The following is a 19,453-nucleotide window of genomic DNA, read 5'->3' as shown; positions in this document are numbered from 1 at the left end:
ATTACCTGTGTTTACATCATTTACAAATGATCTAAGTAAAAATAATATAAGCAATAAGCAGTAAGCTAAGAGACCCAGGTTTGGCAAAACTGAGCTGAGAAGGCAACAGCATCACTTTTTGACACTAACAAATTTGGGTTTAGAAACACCTCTATAGTAGTGAATCCTACAGATTGCTCTTACATAAATATATGGAGAAAAAAGGTGTATATATAGTGTGGTGAAAACCAGCAAGGGCAGACACCCCTGCAGTAAACCAGACCCAAACTCAAGCCATCCAGTCAATAAATAATTTAATGGAGTTACAGTTCGGCAATAAACATGACAATGGCACCTTCCAGGGCCCCAGCCCCACCCTGTGGGCACGAGAGGACACCCAAGCTGCCAACCCACCAGCCACAGTGCCCTGAAGGCCACTGGAATGCACAGATCTTCACAGAAGATATTCCTGCAGGCCCAGGCACACGTACACCTCCGGGTGGGAAACATGCAGCTCCTGCCATGGGCTCCCGGCTATCCCAGCCAGCTCGTGCCCCAGGGACCATGCATTTGGGGGGGAGCCCAGCCCACAGGTACCAAACACCACGACATGGGGATGGTGGGATGAAGAGGGAGGTGGCAGCACAGCTCTGCTGCCAGCCCCGAGGGTGACTGTGGTGAGGTGAAGGCAGCTGTCAGAACGGGAGGCGCTTCAACTGCTCGTATGTGATAAAAAACTGAAGGGAATGTCAAGGAATTAGGACAGACACGTGTGAGGCAGCTGCCTGGCAGGGTGGGCAGAGCATCAGCACAGCTGGTGGAGACCCACATAGGGAGCTCCTTGCCCAGGCAGCACAAACTGATGTGCACAGGCAGAACAGAGCTGGGGGACAGGGGCTGCAAGGACAGGGGACAGACTGACCCAGAGCAAACCGGCCCAGCCTTGCCCAGACCACTGAGAGGAGGAGGTGGCTCCAAGCCCAGACTGGGAGCTCTTTACAGTAAATTCCCCACCCAGTTTCAGAGGGTAGAAGGGTCTGGGTCAGCACACGGGCACTGCTGGTCCTGCACAGCGGGTCAGCACCTGCCTCAGAGCACCAGAATGCTCCCCAGGATTCCCTCCCAAACAGGAGTTGATCCAGGAACTGCAGCACCTCCCACAGCCCAGGCCAGAGGGAAGGTCTCAGCCAAGTCCCCAGAGCACTGGCTCTACAGAAACCAGCAGAGGTGCCCAGCAGGGTCACCAGTGCACCGCACTGGAGTGTCAGCCCCGCTCTGCCCTTCCCAGCTCGGTTCTCCCCTTGTCCCCCATCCACCTCCCAGCAGCACACAGAAGGATACAATGATGTTCCAGGGACCCAACCGAAGCCAGTTGGGCCAAAAGCCTTTGTAGAGTGCAAAGAAGCCTTCACTCTTCCATGTCTGGGAGGAGAAGACACAGGTGAATTAGGAGCCACGCCAGGCCCACACTCTGCCCACGTCCCCAGTGCCACATGTGACACACTGTCCCTCCCCAGCAGCTGCAGGGAGCAGATAGGCCCGTGCAGGTGCAGCGTGTGGAGCATCACTTGCAGTCTCTGAACCTAATTAACTGCATCACAGCCTAAATTTTGTCCCAGAAGGCTGGGAGGATGTTCAGGCTGACAGTGACAACCTGAGGAAGTGACTCTGGGCCCTTCCCTGTCTGTCTGACACACTCGCTGAGGACACGTTCTGTGGCTGTAGGATCTCACTGTTCCCATCAGTGTGGTGCTGGGACCCAGCCAGCCTCCCAGGACAGGCATGTGCCCACCTCTCCCCCCCCTTACCTTCACGAGGCCATCCAGAGTGCCCTTGTAGAGCTCCGTGCTGCCCACGATCGCCCGCTGGTTCATCATCCGCGTCCGCACCACGTCCACGGGGTTGGAGGCGATGGCCCCCGCCAGCCCACACGTGAAGCTGGAACTGCACCCCCCAAATCAGGACAGGGACAGCCCTGAACATGGCCACTCCCGCTCAGGCAGGCACAAAGTACCTTCCACAGGATTTTATGAAAGGCATTTAGCAGTAAACAGGAGCTGCACCACCTGCCTGGTTCGTACCAGGGCACAGACGTCGGGCAACAGCATTTCTGGCCATCAGCCAGCTGAAACCAAGCTGACATTCCATGTCACCAAAGGATTTCTGCCAGGTCCTTCCCCAGGGAGGTCTGTCTGGGGATGTGGGACTGGTTTAGTGGTGGCCTTGGCAGTGCTGGGGGAACGACTGGTCTTTAAAGTCTTACCCAGCCTTTATGATTTTGCACTTGCTGCCCACTCTGAGCTGCTCCAGCCAACAGAGCAGATCCTTCGGAAGCACCGAGCCTGTTCCCTGCAGCCCCAGAGCACTCGCTCCATGAGCAAATCCCTCCAGATCCCACCTGGCTGCTCTGCTCCACACACCCCTCCAAGCCTGCAGAGAGCAGCAGATACTCACACGAAGTGGGCGAAGATGGTGTCACCCATGAGGCCTGACAGGATTAAATGCTTCTTGGTGATGTCGTAGACTGGCAGCTCCACCCCCACCACGATGGCAGCTCGCTGGGCCGTGGGGACAACACCCTGTGGGGCAGGAACACCGTCACAAGCTGCTCCCAGGGCCTTTTCCTGACAGTCTTCCCCGTGTCCTCCCTGCAGCTCTTCAGGCAGACCAGCTTAGCTCTAAAGCCAAGGAAGATCCCTCCACCCTGGCAGTATTATTCCAGTTGCATTAACTGCACGCTGCTTCCGTCCTCCCAGCACACAGGAACCAGGTTGTCACCCCCTCACCTTCCCCACAAGCTCCAGGAAAGATTCTGTCCCACAAGAGCGGCAGTTTAAGGAGCTGGAAGGGGCTCCAGGTGCTCCCTGCTAAGAGAGTACCCGCTTCCACAAGGCTTTTGTTAGTTGTGTTGCTGGTGGGGGATTCTGGGAGCTGGTGCTCACCCTCCAGAGGCCTCGGGTACCTTCCTGCTGGTAGATGTCAATGAAGCTGCCGATCATCCCACCCTGGAACAAGCTGCCCTGAGCCTGCATTCGGATCTGGAAGGAAGGGCAGAGTCAGTGGGTGGACACCAGCACCTGTCCTGACATCAGCACCTGCCCCAGAGGGCAGGGACACTGGGGATACCAGCTCCATGGAACTCCTGGGAGCAGGAACACAGAGCAGCTCACAGCTGACACTGCTCTCCACGTCTCTCTCCCTGCAAACCATGCAGCCAATGATGGCAGCAGGCAAGGAGCAGGGAGAGCAGAGGGGTGGGAGCACAGGGACATGAAGGATGAGGCCTTCCTGCCCTGGAAGCAGCCTAAGAAGGTGGATCTACACAGGGAGAAGCATAGGGAAGTTCTCCAGGCTCTCTCAGCCCAGAGCAGGGCTACCCTGACTCCAGGGCATCAGGCAGTCCCCACTGGGCTCTGCTCACTCCACATAACAGGCAGTGCCAGCACAGTGACCAAGGGGAGAGCAGCAGAGCAGGTGTGAGGAACATCTGGCTGCCACCTGCTCACCTTACCCAGGTCAGATAAGGCAGCATCCATCCTTCACCACAGCAAATTTCATGACCTTTGTTGCCCAGAGAAGCTGTGGCTGCCCCATCCCTGGAAGTGTCCAAGGCTGGTTTGGACGGGGCTTGCAGCAACCTGGGACAGTGGAAGGTGTCCCTGCCCACATCAGGGAAGTGGGACAAGATGAGCTTTAAAGTCCCTTCCAACCCAACCCCTTCTGGGATTCTGTGATCTTTAAGAGCCGTGCTTTTTGCTGTTAATTGCTCTGGGCTTCGGTCTCCATTTATTAGAAAAGCCCAAATTAGCAGAACTGGTGGCTCAGGGAGCACTGAGCTGCACCTCCCACAGGTCCCACAGCCAGCCAAGTGCTGGCCAGGAGCTGCCCTTACCTTCAGCACATCTGTGGGATTGGCCAGCGCAGAGGAGATGACCCCCGAGACCACCCCACAGATCACATTGATGAGCAACGTTTCATCTGCAAGCAAGGGAAGAAGGTCAGACCCTACAGACCTCACAGGAAGGGGCACAGGTGGGATGGAACAAGGGCTGGGAAGAGCAGAGCAGCTCAGCTCTCAAATCTCACAGTGAAGCTGCAGGAGCAGGGGCTGGGCAGGTGCCACAGCTCGTGGCAGGTCTGTCCCCACACCTGCCAGGGACAGGAGGTGGCAGCTGGGACACTCAACAACTCACTCTCTCAGAAGGGTAGGTCTGACTGATGAGAAGGAAAATCACGGGACACATGAAAATTGTGAACAATTATCTGAGATTTCAGTGTCCAGTGATGCATTTCTCATGACAGGGACAAGCCAGGACAGAGGGAGACAGAGAGGGAAACCCAGCACTTCTCAAGGCCACCTGATATCAAATGGTTTTGGCTCCAGTGAGACCATGCAGCCACCCAGAGCCAGCTGAGGACTGGGACCAGGTGGGGAGTTAGATGGGATTAGTTCCAGGGAATAACCTGAGACTTCCAGGCCCAGTATTAGGATGATGGTTACGTTGGGAAAAGGCACAGCACTTTGCTGGTACTGACCACGACACTTCCCAGAGGAGACCAGGCCACTGGCTGCCCCAGGCCTGTAGGGAGACAAACATTCAGGCACGGAGCTCACAGCTGGAAAGACTGGAACAGCAAGGAGGGGTCTGTGCACACGGACAGAACCAGGCAGGGAGAGGCATTACTGGAGCAGGGAGAGACATTACTGAGGACAGAGCAACCCTGGAAAGGAGCTCTAGTGAACCGCAGCATCTCCTGAGTTGGATGATCCACAAGGATCATCGAGTCCAACTCCTGGCCCTGCCCAGGACACCCCAACAAGTCCCTGAGAGCACTATCCAAATGCTCCTTGAACTCTGGCAGCCTTGGGGTCGTGACCACTGCCCTGGGGAGCCTGTTCAGTGCCCAGCCACCCTCTGGGGGAAGAACTTTTCCTGATATCCCACCTAAACCTCCCCTGACACAGTTCCATGCCATTAGTGTGCTGCATCTCGTCCGCCCACCCTGCTTTCCCAGGTTGGAATGGTGTTACAACATTCCCTCATGTCACCCCAGGGACAAAAATCACCCCTGCAGATCTCAGTGCTCCCTCAGGCAGCAACCACCAGACTCCTGCTGCTCCACTGCCCAGGGAGGAGCTGCAGAGGCCTCTTGAGCAGAGGGCATGGGTCAAGGGCACTGGTGGCATCTCACCTTTAAGTCAAGGCCAAAGCTACAGAGCTGAGTCACAAAATCCCAATCCAAATGTTGCCCAGAGAAGCTGTGGCTGCCCCATGCCTGGAAATGTTCAAGGCCAGGTTGGACAAGGCTTGGAGCAACCTGGGATAGTGGAAAGTGTCCCTACCCGCAGCAGGGGGGTGGAACTGGATGATTTTTTTCTGGCTCCAAGGTGCAAAGCAGAGATAAAGGCTTAACAGAACGAGAGGACTCCCCCAAGTTGTGCCAGGAGAGGGTCAGGTTGGACATTAGGAAGAATTTCTTCATGGAAACGGCTGTCAGGCATTGGCAGGGGCTGCCCAGGGAGCTGGTGGAGTCCCCATCCCCAGAGGTATTCAAGGAAGGACCAGACATGGCACTCAGTTCTCTGGGCTGGGCAACAAGGTGGGCATTGGGCACAGGTTGGATTTGATAGCCTTGAAGCTCTTTTCCAACCTAAATGATTCTGGGATTCTCCTATGATTCCATGAAAGGAAGGACCTGGCTGGAGGGATCACGGGTTCCCACTGGGATTGAAACTGATCCATGCTACTACTGACAAACAAAACCACAGCGCCCAGTAACAGAGCTCCATTCCTGTGGGAATCTCGAGGTGGGAAGGACAGAGCAGGGAATGAGCAGAACATAGAAGAGAGTGTAGGATCAGTGAGCTGGGAGGTGCCCCTGCTGCCCCATTCCCTGACACTGACCTTCCATGCGATCCACGAAGAGCCGCTTCAGGCTCTGGTAGATCCCGATCTTGATGGTGCCATAGGATGCCTGTCTCAGCAGTGCTGGGGCGATCCTGAGGGGGAACAATCCCTGAGCATCCCTGTGTGCCAGCTTCCCACCAGCCCCCAAACTGCTGAGGAGCAGGCATGTCGCTGCCATGGCTCCAGTGCCCGGGATAACTGCTGGGATTGCCCCCCACTGTGCCAGGGGCTGGCATCCACACAGTGCTGGCCTTGCTCCTCATCTCGGGAAAACGGGGAGTCTCCACTGCTCCAGCCCCAGGGCTAGGTGGGATCTTGGGGGTCACAGTGCCATGCAGGGAGTGGGAGTGGGCTGGGACGGGCAAAGGGGAGGGGGGAACTAGGATGGACAGGGCGGATGCCAGGATAGAAGGTGGAAGAGGAAGGCCGGGGTGGGGAGAGGGTGCCAGGACAGAAGCAGGGGCCAGGGTGGGCAGAGGGGAAGGACCTGGGATGGGTGGGGGGACCCAGGAGGACCTCGGGAAGGCAGAGGGGGATGCCAGAGGGGAGGGGGGAAACTAGGATGGGGTCAGGGGCCAGACAGGATGGCGGGGATGATGCTGTGACCGAAGGGTGGCCCAGGACAAGCGGTGAGAGATGGTGGGCAGGGAGGAAGGACCCGCGGCGGGCAGTGGGGAAGCCCAGGGTGGGTGGAAGGAAATGCCAGGCCTGGTGGAAGACCCGTGGCAGATGGGGGCACGGATGCAGGGGGGTTCCCGGGGTGGATCGCGGGGCCCAGGGCGGATGGGGGGTCCCGGTCCCGGTAGGGGAGTCCCGGTGCGGATGGACTGGGGGGGGAGCAGGGTGGATGGGAAGGACCCGTGGCTTATGGGGGTCTCGGGATGGATGGAGCCCGGTGCCGATGGGATGGGTCCCTGTCCCGATGGGTCCCGGTGCCGACGGGAATCCCGGTACAGATGGGCCCCTATCCCGATGGGGTCCCTGTGCCGATGGTCCCGGTGCTCACCCCGAGTACAGGGCCCGTCCTCCCTCCTCGCGGCAGATGCGGAAGAGCGCGTGGAACATGCCCCGGTACCGCACCTCGCGGAACCGCGCGTCGGTGCTCTGCCCCTGCACCTGCAGCCGCGTCTTGGTGAGGTCCACGGGGAACGTGCCTGCGGGGACAGCGGGGACAGCGGGGACAGCGGGGACAGCGGCGTCAGCGCCCGCCGGGACCGGCCCCGGTGCCGCTGCCGCCCCGCCGGCCCCGCCGCCTCACCGAACTCGGCCACGATGGAGGCGAGCCCGCCATACACGAAGGGTTTCCAGTTGAGCGCGGACATGGCATGGCGGGCGGGCACCGCCGCCACCGGGACCGGGACCGGAACCGGAACAGCCGCCGGAACGGCCACCGGCACCGCCGCGCCCCCCGCCGGCCCCCGGCGGCACCGCACCGGGACCGGGCACCGCCCCCCGGCACCGCGGGCAGGGCGGGGCTCAGACACACCCGAATACCGGGAACAGGACGGGGCTGAGCGCCCCCGGACACCGGGAACAGCACGGTCACAGCCCCACGGACACTGGGAAGAGAATGGTGACCATCCCCCGCGTACCGGGAGCCGGATGAGCCCAAGCTTCCCCGGGGTACCGGGAGAAGAGCGGTCACAGCACCTCCGGACAGCAGGAAGGGGCTGAGCCCTTCCAGATACCGGGAGCAGAATGGTGACCGCTCCCCGGGGTACCGGCAGCTGGACGGTCACAGCCCCCCCGGGGTATCAGGAGCAGGATGGGGCTGAGCCCCCTGCTCAGCACACTGGGAACCCCCCGGGTCTGCCCCTGCCCCCATCTGACCCCACATCGGGCACCCCCGGGCTCAGTCCCAATTGTTCCATGGGGAAAATGCCCCCTCTGACCCCCATGCCTGGAACTGCTGTGGACTCTGTCCGGAGGGATTACTCGTTGTGGGAATCGGATCCAGCTCAAACCATCCCAAAGCCCATCCCTCTCATCACCACTGTGCACCACCCCCCAACTCTGTATCCATCACTCCTGCTTTTCCAGCCAAATCAGCCCAAAATCAGCGTCAGGAGCATGAAGGCTGCTCCCGGGACCAGCTTCTGCCAAACAGGAATTTTTATTAGAAGACCTTTAAACACACCCACAGTGAATGGCCCCAACACAGCGGTGCATCCCCGCAGATCCACCACAGAACCTGGAGATGCCGGGTGGGCGCAGGACCCACTGGTAGGCGAGGCCAGACCAGACACCCAGAGGCCTCTTCTCGCACTGCAAGAGGGGGACACCCCCCAGCACTGACAGAACTGGGGGTTTGGAGAAGGGGAGCATCCCGCTGCTCCCAGCCCCCAGCTCCTGCTCCATGGCCAGCACTGAAGGCCAACACAGAGACCCCAGGCCCAGAGCAGGATGAGATCCAAAGGGAAGCTCCCGTGAGGCAAGCAGTCCAGCTGCAGTGCCCTGGGAGCTTGGAGCAGGTGTTTGGGCAGGCTCAAGGCCTCCCTGGCCCTGGAATGCTCTCCCAGGGCTCAGTGGCGGCCGGAGTCTCTGCCAGAGCCCCGCTCCTTGTGCCTGGAATGGGGTTCCCGGGATCTGCCTCCCTTGGGGGACACGTCCCGCCGGCTGCCGTGCCCGTCGCTCCTCCTGCCAGCCTCCTCCCTCTTGTCCCGCTCCTCCCAGGAGCTGCTCTGTCCCCTCTGCTCCTGGCCGCTCTTGTCCCCCCTCCTCTCCGAGGGCCTCTGGTGCCGCCGCTGCTCCTCGTCCCGCTGTGTCCTGCTCCCAGCGTTCCTGTCAGAGCTCCCGCTGGCGTAGCGCTCGTACCCAGGGTCCTCCTTCTCCTTCTTGATCTTGATCCTGGGATGTGGCTCCTCGGTGCCAACGCGCTTCCCGGCCTGCTGGCCTGGCTTCGGCTGCTCCGCTCTGCTCCGCGGCTTCTCTGGAACACGGGTTCACAGCTTGCCATGGACCCAATTCCAGGAGCACCCCCAACCCCCCATTTCACGGCACTGCCCCAACTCCCCTCCCACCACGAGTTGTTCCCCTATACTCCCAATATGCCAGCCTGCTTCCCCCTCAGGGAGATCCCACTCCACTTCCTAGCGTGACACCCTTCTCCTCCAGCTGCAGCCACCCTGCTTCCCTCTTGAACATCCACACCACGTTCTTTCCAGCAATGCTGGGCACTTCCACTCGTTCCCTTTACTCAGTAACATCATGATCCGTTCTGCAGAATTTCCCAGTCCAGACCCAACGACTCTTTTCCCTCTTTGCTCTCCCCCTCCTCCCTCATTTTCAAGCACCTCCTCAGCACCTTGGAGCAACACCTCGTCCCCACCCTCACTTCGTGCCCATTTTCCTCCCTCCAACCCTTCTCTCCACCCAGACTCCAGCTCCTAATCCCACCTGGGATCCAGCCTGCCAGAACACTCCTCACCTTTCTGCTTTTTCACAGGCACATCCTCCTCCTCCGACGGGGAGTCCGACGAGGAGCGAGGCGGCGTTTTGACCCCGCAGCCCTTGGCATGGAGAGCTCTAGTCACCTCATCCCAGTCCTCTGACTCCTTGGGGGGCCGGTAGTTGGCCACGTGGTCCACGCGGATGGTCCGTCCCTTGATCTGGAGGGGCCGGGCTCTCAGACCGCGGGCAGGTCCCCGGGAGCACCTGGGGAGCCGCGGCAGCAGCACCCGAGCCCCGCTCACCTTGATCCCATTGAAGTTGTCCACAGCTAGGATGGTGCTCCTCTGATCCTCATAGCACAGGAAGCAGAACCCTTTGGACTTCCCCGTCTTTTTGTCCCGCACGAGGTTGATGTTGACGACCTCGCCGTACCTGTGACACACCGTCAGCACCCTCCGGCAGCGCCCGGGCGGGCGGCGGGGCCGGGGCTGCGGCACTTACTGCGAGAACACGCAGATCACATCGCCCTCCGTCAGCTCGTAGTGCAGCCCGCCTGCGGGGAGAGGGATGGAACAGGTCACCGGCACCGAGAGGGCCCGGCCCGGCCCGGCCCCGCCGCTCCCCGGCCCGGCCCGTACCCACAAAGATCCAGGCGCTGTCCTTGTACTCCGCGTGCCACGACACCGCCTCCTGCACGCCCAGCTCCGCCTCCCGCGCGTTCAGCTCGTTGATCAGCTTCACCTTCGTCAGGGGGCTGCGGGCGAGGCACCGTCAGCGCCGGAACCGACAGAACCAAACCTTTCCCCATCCCTCCCTCCCGCTCCCCTCACAGTCCCCACACCTACTTCATGGCGGCGGCGGCGGCGCTCACTGCGCCTGCGCGCGGCACCGCTCCTGCGCGCTGCGCGCCTAGCCGAACTCACTCGGCCGAGAGTCGCCGAGTGGAGCCGATTTTAGCCGAGTGAAAACGATTGTAGCCGAGTGGAGCCGATTTTAGCCGAGTGGAAACGATTGTAGCCGAGTGAAGACGATTGTAGACGAACTGGGCCGAGCGCGGCCCAGCGGGGCCGATTACAACCGAGCGCTACTCGCCGAACCGGGCCGAGCGTGGCCGAGCTGGGCCGAACCCGGCCGATTGTAACCGATCCGGGCCGATCACGGCCGAGCCGGGCCGGTTTTACCCGAGCGCTACCCGCCGGACCGAGCCGAGCGTGGCCGAGGCGCAAAGCAGGAGTCGGAGCGCAGGGGGCTCAGAGCCTTTATTGGGGTCCGGGCCAGGTCCCGCTCAGCACGGGCAGGAGCCTTTCCCGCTGGCCTCGTCCAGCCGGCGGGACTGCGGCTGGGGCTGCCCTGGCCAGCCCTCGGCGTCCCGGCAGGGCAGCGAGCGCTGCGCCTTCAGCCGGCAGGCCAGGCACATGAAAATGGCGTCCACGTTCTGGCTCTCCTGCGGGTCCTTGGCCGAGGTCTCAAACAAAAGCATGTTGTGAGCATCGGCGAACTTGAGGGCCAGGCTGGATGGCACCTGGATCAGGTCCTTCAAGTCACACTTGTTCCCCACGAGCACCCTGGGGACGAGCGGGGACACCGCGTGCCCATTGCACTCCTCAATCCATGTCTTGAGGTTGGTGAAGGAGCTCATCTTTGTCACGTCGTACACGAAGACCACGGCGTGCACGTTGCGGTAGTAGTGCTCCACCATGCTCTTCCGAAACCTCTCCTGGCCGGCCGTGTCCCACACCTGCACCTGGGAAGCGAAGCAGACGAGAGAAGAGGCTACAGGAGCGTGGCCCTGGCAGGGCCCCCTGTGGGGGTCCAGGGGGGCTTCCTGCTGTCTGGCTTTCAGAGAGTCATGGAATGGTTTGGGCTGGAAGGGACCTTAAAGATCATCCAGTCCAACCCCCTGCCGTGGGCAGGGACACCTTACTAGACCAGGTTGCTCCAAGCCTTGTCCAGCCTGGCCCTGAATACTTCCAGGAATGGGACATCCAGAGCTTCTCTGGGCAACCTATGTCGGGGCTCCACCATCCCCACTTTCTTCCCAATGCCCCATCTAATTCTGCCCTGCTTCAGCTTAAGGCCATTCCTCCTTGTCCTGTCCCTCCGGGCCCTTGTCCCAACTCCCTCTCCAGCTCTCTTGGAGCCCCTTTAGGCACTGGAAGGGGCTCTCAGGTCTCCCTGAAGCCTGCCTTTCTCCAGGTGAACACGTCCAGCTCTCCCAGCCTGGCTCCAGAGCAGAGGGGCTCTGGCCCTGAGAGCATCTTTGTGGCCTCCTCTGGATTCACTCCAACAGGTCCATGTCTACTTGTCTACCAAATCCTACACCATGAACAAGAACCCTAATAATTTCACAGAGGAGTAAGGGCAAAGAGAAGATGAGGACAGGGATCCACCCTTTGTGTGGGAGTGCAGCAGGAGGCCATGGACCTCTGTGGGGATGGGTGAGGAGCCATCACTCATGGTTCACCCTCACCATGGTGAGGAGATTGTAGTGAGGATTAAAGAGCAGAACATCACAGATAGCACTGTAGGGAGTCTCCACTCTAGACCATCTGGCCAGGAAGAGCAAGCAGATGAGGTGCTCTATGGACAGAACGGAACAGCCTTGTATTTGCAGCCCCTGGTCCTCACTGAGAATCTCAAACACCTCAACAGCTGCTGGAATGACAGCACAGCAGGGCACAGGCAGTCCAGAACATTCCTGGAGCCCTCAATGACAACTCCCTGACCCAAGTGACAGAGGAGCCAAGAAACTCCTAAACCGGATGAGCAGTGAGGTGGAATGTTCCTGGCCGAACATCTGGGCCTAGAAGGTGGTGTCGAGTGACACCAAGTCTGGTTGAACACTGGTAAGGAGCAGGGTGCCCCCAGGGGTCAGTCTGAGTTCTCCTGGTAACATCTTGAAGCTTGGAACTGGCAATTTCCAGATTAATCCGAATCACCCTGTACCCACAGAAAGACTACCTGCCCCGAGGTCTTTCAGAGTGAAAAATGCTGGCAAAGCAGAGCTGCTGCTCAGCCCTTTCTGGGCCAGTGCCTGGGAAGAGCAGGAGAGGGAGCGTCCATCTCCCACCGCTCACCTCTCCTCTTGGATGCATTATCCTAAGAAAAGGCCAGTTTGCTGCACTGCCTCCCACTCACGCCCGCTGAAGCACAAATAATATCCAAAGGTAGAAACCCTGGCAGTGTTTTCCTGCCATTGGCCATGAGACAGGCTCCATGCCAGCCTGCACCAGAGCTCACACTAGCACGGCTCCGTGGGGCTGGACAGAGCTGGGGAGGGCAGGGGGGAAAGACCACATCTAAAGGAGAAAGGGAAGAACATTAATGGACAGTCTAGAAGCACAACTAAAGCGCTCACCCACCAACATGAGCTTTGGTTTCATTGTGATTTCAACTTTTGATCCCCCATCTGTCAGTACAGCAGCAATGTTTGTTCTTCCAGCACCAACCTCACACTCGGAGGCTGTGGGTGCTGATCCCCCTGAACCTGGCAGGCCAAGTTCCACCACAAGCTCTGCTCCTGGATGGTTTCCTACCAGCAGCAGATCTGCTCCAACACACCAGCCAGAGCTCTCCAGGTCTGGCCTGGTCATTCCTTACAGGTGTCACATGGGCCTTCATAGAGCAAATTCATCCTGTTCCAGTCGTCCTGCAATCACAGCTCCCGGTGCCAGCTGGGAGCAGATTCCAGCAGTGCTCCCACAGCTGCTGAGCCTGCTGCCACCGGCCCGTGGGAGCTCCCGGCCTTCCAGCCTCCCTCTGCTTCCCCCAGACACCCCAGTTCTGGCACACAGCTCCATCCTCCAGCTGTGCCCCTCTGCTAGTCCAGTGTCTGGAGCTGGAGCCACCTCGATGCCCCGAGGCTGTGCTGGGTGTCGGGAGGGCAGCAGTGGCTCACCCCAACCCATCGCTTCAGGCCGCTGCAGGCTCAAATCAGCACCAGAAATAGCGACAAGGCAGCAGGGATGGATGGGTCCAGAAGCATCTCTGCTGACCACAGGCATGAGAATTCTCCCCTATCCCTGTCTCCTCCCTCTAGCTGGGATGAAAGGGAAGCCCTCAGGGGGGCTTTGGGGTGCGACATGCAGCCCTGGGGCAGGGGATGGGGTTGAGGAAGGGATGGGGACCGGCTGCCGTGGTTGCTGGGGCTGCTGCTGGTCAGCTCGGGGCCAGCGCGGGGCCCATCGGGGCCAGTGGGGGGCTCCCCGGGGCTGGTGCTGGTCAGCCCGGGGCCCATCGGGGACAGAGCGGGGCTGACCGAGGATGAAGCAGAGCTCACCGGAGCCGGTGTAGAACCTATCGGGGACAGAGCGGGGCCCTGCGGGACTGATGTCAGCCAGCCCGGGGCCGGTGCGGGGCCCACCTTGATACGCTCCCCCTCGATCTCCACCGTCTTCTCGCGGAAGTCCACGCCGATGGTGGCCTCGGTCTTGCCGGGGAAGGTGCCCCCGCAGAAGCGGAAGGTCAGGCACGTCTTGCCCACGTTGGAGTCTCCGATCACGATGATTTTGAAGATGCGGGTCTGCACGTAGGGCTCCAGCGCGGGGTCGGAGCCCGGCGGCCGCCCCCCGCCGCCGCCGCCCGCCGCCATCCCTCCCGCACCGCCGCCGCCTCACCGGCTCATGGGGGCGCGGCGCCCCGCGCGCTGGCTACGGCACCGCACGGCACCGGCACCGCCCCGCGTAGCGGCACCGGCACAACACGGCACCGCCCCGTGGAGCGGCACCGGCACCGCTCCGCCCCACGCACCGGCTACGGCACCGCGCGTCCCCGCCCCGTGGAGCGGCACCGGCACAGCCCCGCGCACCGGCACCGCGTACGGGCGCCAATACAACGCGGCTCCGCCCCGGGTACCGGCACCGGCACAGTCCCGTGTAGCGGCACCGGCACCGCACGGCTCCGCCCCACGCACCGGCTACGGCACCGCAGGTCCCCGCCCCGCGCACCGGCACCGGCACCGCGTACGGGCGCCAATACAACACGGCTCCACCCCGCGCACTGGCACCGGCACATCCCCGGGTACCGGCACCGGCACGGCACGTCCCCGCTCCCCGTAGCGGCACCGGCACCTCACGGCTCCGCCCCACGCTCTGGCACCGGCACCGCACATCCCCGGGTACCGGCGCCGGTCCCACCCCACGCACCGGTACCGGCTCTGGGCCAGCCGCCACGCCAAGCCCCAGACCGGGGACCGAGTGCTTTCAGCCCGGGCCGGCCCGGGCATCCCCAAGGGACAGGCGGGGACCGGCGGGGCTGCAGGCAGCGGGACTTGCCCCTCCCGGGAGAGAGCCAGGGACACCGAGGGATAGCGGGGCAGGAGCAGACACCAGCGCACACGAACACCCGCACGCTCCAACACGGGGGCACTGCCACCCGTGCCAGAGGGACCCTCTCCATGTCCGGCCGGGCAGCCACAGCCCCCAGGTGCCGGCATCAGAGGGACCGGGAAGGGGGTGTGCCCCTCCCGTCCCCAAGGAGCAGGGCAGCGGGGCGCCAGCACCCACAGCGCTAGGGCACAGGGGCTGCAGCAGGAAGGATGCTCAGAGGGATGGCAGGAGCAGGGGAGCAGGGGACACTCGGCAGGGGAAGGGAACCATGGCAGGAGGGGATGAGGGGACCCGGGTCAGCTGAAACCGGGACAGCATCAGGCTGTGGCACAGAGAGGGTGTGGGGACTGGCAGGGGCGGGCAGACTATGGAGGCTGCACTGCTTTTGCTCACACAGCCCAGGCAACCCCGAAAGAGCTCACAGTCCCCCAAAACAGGCCCGTGAAAGAAGATGACTCCTGCACTGATGGGACCTGGAGGAGCTGGGAAGGATTTACCAAAGATCCCCAGTGGTCACCGCTGCCCCAGGGTGCCAATGCTCAGCTGCTTCCAGCAGCACTGACGTGAAACTAGGGTGCACTAAGCCTTGCAGGAGGCAGAAAAGCCTCAGGAAGGTGAGGCTGGGCCTGAAACACATGCCCCCTTTCCCATTCTGGTGATGCCAGCAGGTCTGCACAGCCAACTGAGACTTCCTGTTAGACCTTGGTGCTGTCCTGCCTCTGGAAAAGAGTGGTCACACAGGATCATCCTCATCAAGGCTCACTCAGACTTGTTTTGGCCCACAGAGGAAGCTCAGCTGAGGGATTCAACAGATCCATGGGCACCACAGCCCATGGACACCCATATCTGACCACCACCAGCTACTTCTGGCCTGGCCAAAAACCTGGGAATTAAAGGTGAGATGAGGATATCGATTGTAGAGCAACTGCTAATCCTTCTTCCTTCACAAGGAGACAACACTGAGAAGGACCAGGACCAACCCCATCCCTCCTCAGGGCTTTGTTGATCCCCCTGGATACTCATCCTGAACATCAGCCCAAGAAGGGATTGCTGGAGTGAGTGAGGTGGGAGCTGCTGTCTCTGGAAGGGATGGCTGAGCAGACTGGCTGCCACATCCGTGGTTACAATGTCTTCAGAAGAGCACCTGAGGCTCCTCGCCTCAGACAAGGTAAAGGAAGGGAGTGTTCCAGCCCGGATAGGGCTTGGAGCAACCTGGTCTAATGGAAGGTGTCCCTGTCCATGGCAGAGGATTGGAACAAGATGGGCTTTAAGGTCCTTCCAACACAAACCAGTCTAGGATTCTATGCTTCTGTGAGAGACACAGGCAAGAGGGCTCTGGTGGAGCCCCAGGACTGTGCAGGAAAACCTTCCTATTTTAAGGGGATAAATATTTGCCTCAGTTGCTTTTTACATCCCATAAAATACATCGGGGCAAAAAAAGCAGCAATACTGAAACCTGAGGCTGTGTCTTTGGTTCAGTTACCGATTTGGCTACTCAGGCATTCTGAGGGTGCTGCCTGAGCTTCCTGAGCCCTCAGCTCTGCTCACACAATCTCCTGCCCAAGCATGTCTGGGCAGCCCCTGGCCTGTCACAGGGACAGCACAGCCATAGTCAGGCCAGCTTCCCACCCCTCCACACCATGAATGGAAGGAAGGTGCTTTTAACAAAGACAACGTTTCCCAGAGTTCCTGAAGGTTTTTATTCACAGAAGCTGTTTGTCAGAGACTCGAGCTTCTTGCTTTGTGTTCTTCATAGTTTCCAACTTCTCCAGCCTCTGGAACAAGACGCCAGTGTCAGGTCCGAGCTGTCTCCCCTCAAAGGGACACGGCTTTCCATCACAGCGCGCCAAGAATGTCAGATCAGAGAGACCCCTCTCTCCTGGCTCAACAGCCAGCCGGGACAGCAGCTTGTCTGCCATGTGTGGGACCACAGGCTGCAGGAGCGTCCCGTAGACACGCAGGCACTCCAGCGTGACGTGCAGGATGGTGTCCAGCCAGAGCCGCTCCGCAGCGTCCCTTCGGTCGAGTTTCCAAGGCTTGTGTCTCTGGAAGAAGCCATTGGTCTGCCTCACGCACTGGGCAATGCATTCCAAAGCCTTGTAAATCTGGAAGCCTTCGAAATAAGCAGCCACCTGCGCAGGCAGCGAGGCCACCGCTGCCACGAGTTCGTAGTCCTCAGCAGACACCCTGCCCATGCCTTTTGCTTCCCTGGAATCCAGGACCTTTGGAAAACAAGGCTCTGAGAAGCGTGGGTAGGTGTTGCTGGGGTTGATGCTGGGGGCTGTTGAGCGATTCAGCAGCCCCCCGAGTGCATCTGCCAGCTCCGAATTCAGCAACTTCACCACCTTCTCGTCGTAATAGTCGCAATCCCGCTCCGGGACGCCCTGCCGCAGCAGGAAGTACCGGAACCCGTCCACGCCGTACTGCCCCACGCACGTGGCGGGGTCCACCACGTTGCCCAGGCTCTTGGACATCTTCTGCCCACGCACGGTCCAGTGGGAGTGCACCAGGATGCGCTCGGGGGGGGCCAGCCCTGCCGCCAGCAGCAGCGCCGGCCAGTACAGCGCGTGGAACTTGAGGATGTCCTTGCCCACGACGTGGTGCGCGGCCGGCCACCACGCGCCGTGGCTCTCGGGGTACCCCACCACGCTCAGGTAGTTCACCAGGGCGTCCACCCACACGTAGATGGTCTGTGTGGGGTCGCCGGGCACGGGGATGCCCCACTGCAGCCGGCTCCGCTCGCGGGACACCGACAGGTCCGGCAAATCCTCGTCCAGCCAGCGGAGCACGCGCTGGTAGAAAGGGTCGGGGGAAACGGCGCGTGGGTTGTCCCGGAGCCAGTTCTGCAAGGGATCCCGGAACGCCGAGAGCTTGAACATGTAATTCTCCTCTTTGGTCCAGTGCACCTGGGATGGGAGAAGAGGAAAGGATTACGGCCCAAATGCTACGAGAACAGGCTGACAGTTTGCACACAGCATTCTCAGTGGGGAGTTTGTCGCGAGCTCCCTGTGCCTGGGTGTCCTCCCACCCCATGGAAAGCCCCTGGTATTTTTCCATGACTAGTAGGAACCTCCTTGCCCAAGACACGCCTGAGGACTTGGGCACCTGGGATGGTTCGGCATCCTGCTTTTAAATACTCCCATAATCCCAGGAAGGAACACCTTTCTACCTGCCAGGTTGATGTGACATCAGGAAGGAATTAGGGAGATGAGAACACACTTTCTTACTTTCTTAACAACATAGTTTTGCTATAATAGTGGAAAATCATGAAAAGACACAATGATGTTGTAATTCCTGCCCTACTGGCACTCCTGGTGCCTGCCTTTGCTGTTCTGCTGGGGGCCATGTTCCTCTTTTTCCCCAGTTTATGCATTAATGCATCTCAGTCACTAACTTTGTTTGCTTATGGCACTGACAGCACTTCTCCCCCACTGTTAAATCCATTAAATGACACATTTAGCTAAACCAGTGAAAAATGGTGGGTGGATGCAGTAGAAGTGAGCTGTGTAAGGCACTCAGGGATCCATGGCTGGGTCAGGAATCTCGCAGGGTACAAGGAAGACCTGAAGAACATTCAAAACATATGGCAGGTGGCACTCCATTGAAATACAGGTGAGTCTCAGCCAACATGAATCACAAAAGGCTGCAGGAAGCATTAAACACCCCAAATTCGGCCAGAGCAGAGCAGCAGACGCGCGCGTGGTGCTCCCGCAGGTGCCGTTACCTCGTGGCCGCTCTCCAAGGACACCTTGCAGGGCCGTCCCTGGGCATCCCTGCGCTCAGCGAGCTGGCTCTCGGGCAGGAAGCTTTCCTCGGGAGTGCAGTACCAGCCCTCGTAGGAGCCCTTGTAGAGCGCCCCGCAGTCACGGAGGGCACCCCAGAAGTGCTGCACGGCCCGCTGGTGCCGGGGCTCGCTGGTGCGCGTGAAGTCGGTGAAGGCGACACCGGCCTGGGCCAGGGCCTGGCGGAACAGCCCCGAGACGCGCTCGCAGAGCTCAGGGGGTGACAACCCTGCCGCCGCCGCTGCCTGTTGGATCTTCAGCCCGTGCTCGTCGGTGCCTGGAACAGAGAGAGGCCATGGGGCCGTGGGGAGGGGTGCGGGGCTGGATGCCCCCTGCGGGGACACAGGGCCAACCTGGGGGCATTGGGAATGGGGTCAGCTCCGGGGGTGGGGATCAGACCGGGAGGGGGGTCAGCCCCTGGGGAGGGGGTCAGACCCAGGGAGAGGTTCAGACTGGGGAGTCAGACTGGGATGGGGTCAGTCCCGGAGGTGGGAGTCAGAGCAGGAGAGTCAGATCGGGACAGGGGGTCAAATCGCAGGGAGCTGGTCAGCCCCGAGGTGTGGGGGGGTCAGTCCTGGGAGTGGGAATCAAAGGGGGGGGGGATCAGAGCGGGAGGGGGTGTCAGCTCCGGGAAGGAGTTGAGTCCCGGGAAAGAGGGTCAGCCCCGAGGGACTGGGGTCAAACGGAGGGAGAGGGGTTCAGACCGCGGGAGGGGATGAGCCCCAGGGAGGGAGTCAGCCCCGGCGCAGGGGGTCATCCCGGCCCCCCCGCTGACCCGTGCAGAGCCGCCCGGGCCCGGCGGCGCGCAGGCGGCGGTGGCGGAGCAGCGCGTCGGCCAACAGCGCCGAGTACAGGTGCCCGATGTGCGGCGGCCCGTTCGCGTAGAAGATGGGGGTGGAGAGCAGCAGGCGGCGGCCGGGCCCGGCGGCGCTGGCGGTGCCGATGGCGCGGCGGGGCGGGCGCGGGAGGCGGCGGGGCGGCCGCAACATGTCGGTGGCGGCGGCGGCGGCGGCTCCAGCACCATCGAGACGGCGGCGCGGAGCGGCCGCCCGGAAGCGGCGGCGGG

General features: G+C 61.0%; 4 protein-coding genes across 4 annotated transcripts in view; all 4 read right to left on the bottom strand.

Annotated features, from left to right (window-relative positions):
* Positions 1–276: 276 nt before the first annotated feature.
* Positions 277–7,274, bottom strand: SLC25A14 (solute carrier family 25 member 14). The gene is made up of 9 exons (XM_027662380.1): positions 7,147–7,274; positions 6,895–7,042; positions 5,886–5,980; positions 3,872–3,957; positions 2,922–3,017; positions 2,434–2,558; positions 1,788–1,923; positions 1,321–1,401; positions 277–716 (listed from the first exon to the last, which is right to left on the bottom strand). The coding sequence occupies exons 1-9, from the start codon at positions 7,208–7,210 to the stop codon at positions 675–677; spliced, it is 873 nt and encodes a 290-aa protein (XP_027518181.1). The 5' UTR covers positions 7,211–7,274; the 3' UTR covers positions 277–674.
* Positions 7,275–7,982: 708 nt separating this feature from the next.
* Positions 7,983–10,149, bottom strand: RBMX2 (RNA binding motif protein X-linked 2). Its single transcript, XM_027662379.1, has 6 exons — positions 10,124–10,149; positions 9,917–10,032; positions 9,780–9,831; positions 9,581–9,710; positions 9,316–9,496; positions 7,983–8,817 (listed from the first exon to the last, which is right to left on the bottom strand). The coding sequence occupies exons 1-6, from the start codon at positions 10,126–10,128 to the stop codon at positions 8,411–8,413; spliced, it is 891 nt and encodes a 296-aa protein (XP_027518180.1). The 5' UTR covers positions 10,129–10,149; the 3' UTR covers positions 7,983–8,410.
* Positions 10,150–10,519: 370 nt separating this feature from the next.
* On the bottom strand, positions 10,520–14,181 carry RAB33A (RAB33A, member RAS oncogene family). Its single transcript, XM_027662381.1, has 2 exons — positions 13,642–14,181; positions 10,520–11,022 (listed from the first exon to the last, which is right to left on the bottom strand). Exons 1-2 carry the CDS (start codon positions 13,867–13,869, stop codon positions 10,564–10,566), a joined length of 687 nt encoding a protein of 228 aa, XP_027518182.1. The 5' UTR covers positions 13,870–14,181; the 3' UTR covers positions 10,520–10,563.
* Positions 14,182–16,281: 2,100 nt separating this feature from the next.
* The window catches only part of MARS2 (methionyl-tRNA synthetase 2, mitochondrial), a 4,616-nt gene continuing 1,444 nt past the window's right edge, over positions 16,282–19,453 (bottom strand). The window contains exons 2-3 of the mRNA XM_027662361.1: positions 18,330–18,664; positions 16,282–17,511 (exon numbers count right to left, since the gene is read on the bottom strand). Of these exons, the coding sequence (XP_027518162.1) occupies positions 16,309–17,511; positions 18,330–18,664 (1,538 nt within the window). The 3' untranslated portion in view covers positions 16,282–16,308. The remainder of the gene's footprint in view (positions 17,512–18,329; positions 18,665–19,453) is intronic.

This window comes from Corapipo altera, unplaced genomic scaffold, assembly GCF_003945725.1.
Source record: "Corapipo altera isolate COAL_440 unplaced genomic scaffold, ASM394572v1 326, whole genome shotgun sequence".
Taxonomy (NCBI): Eukaryota; Metazoa; Chordata; class Aves; order Passeriformes; family Pipridae; genus Corapipo; species Corapipo altera.
Note: the sequence above shows the minus strand (reverse complement) of the source record. Positions and strands in the feature narration are given on the sequence as shown.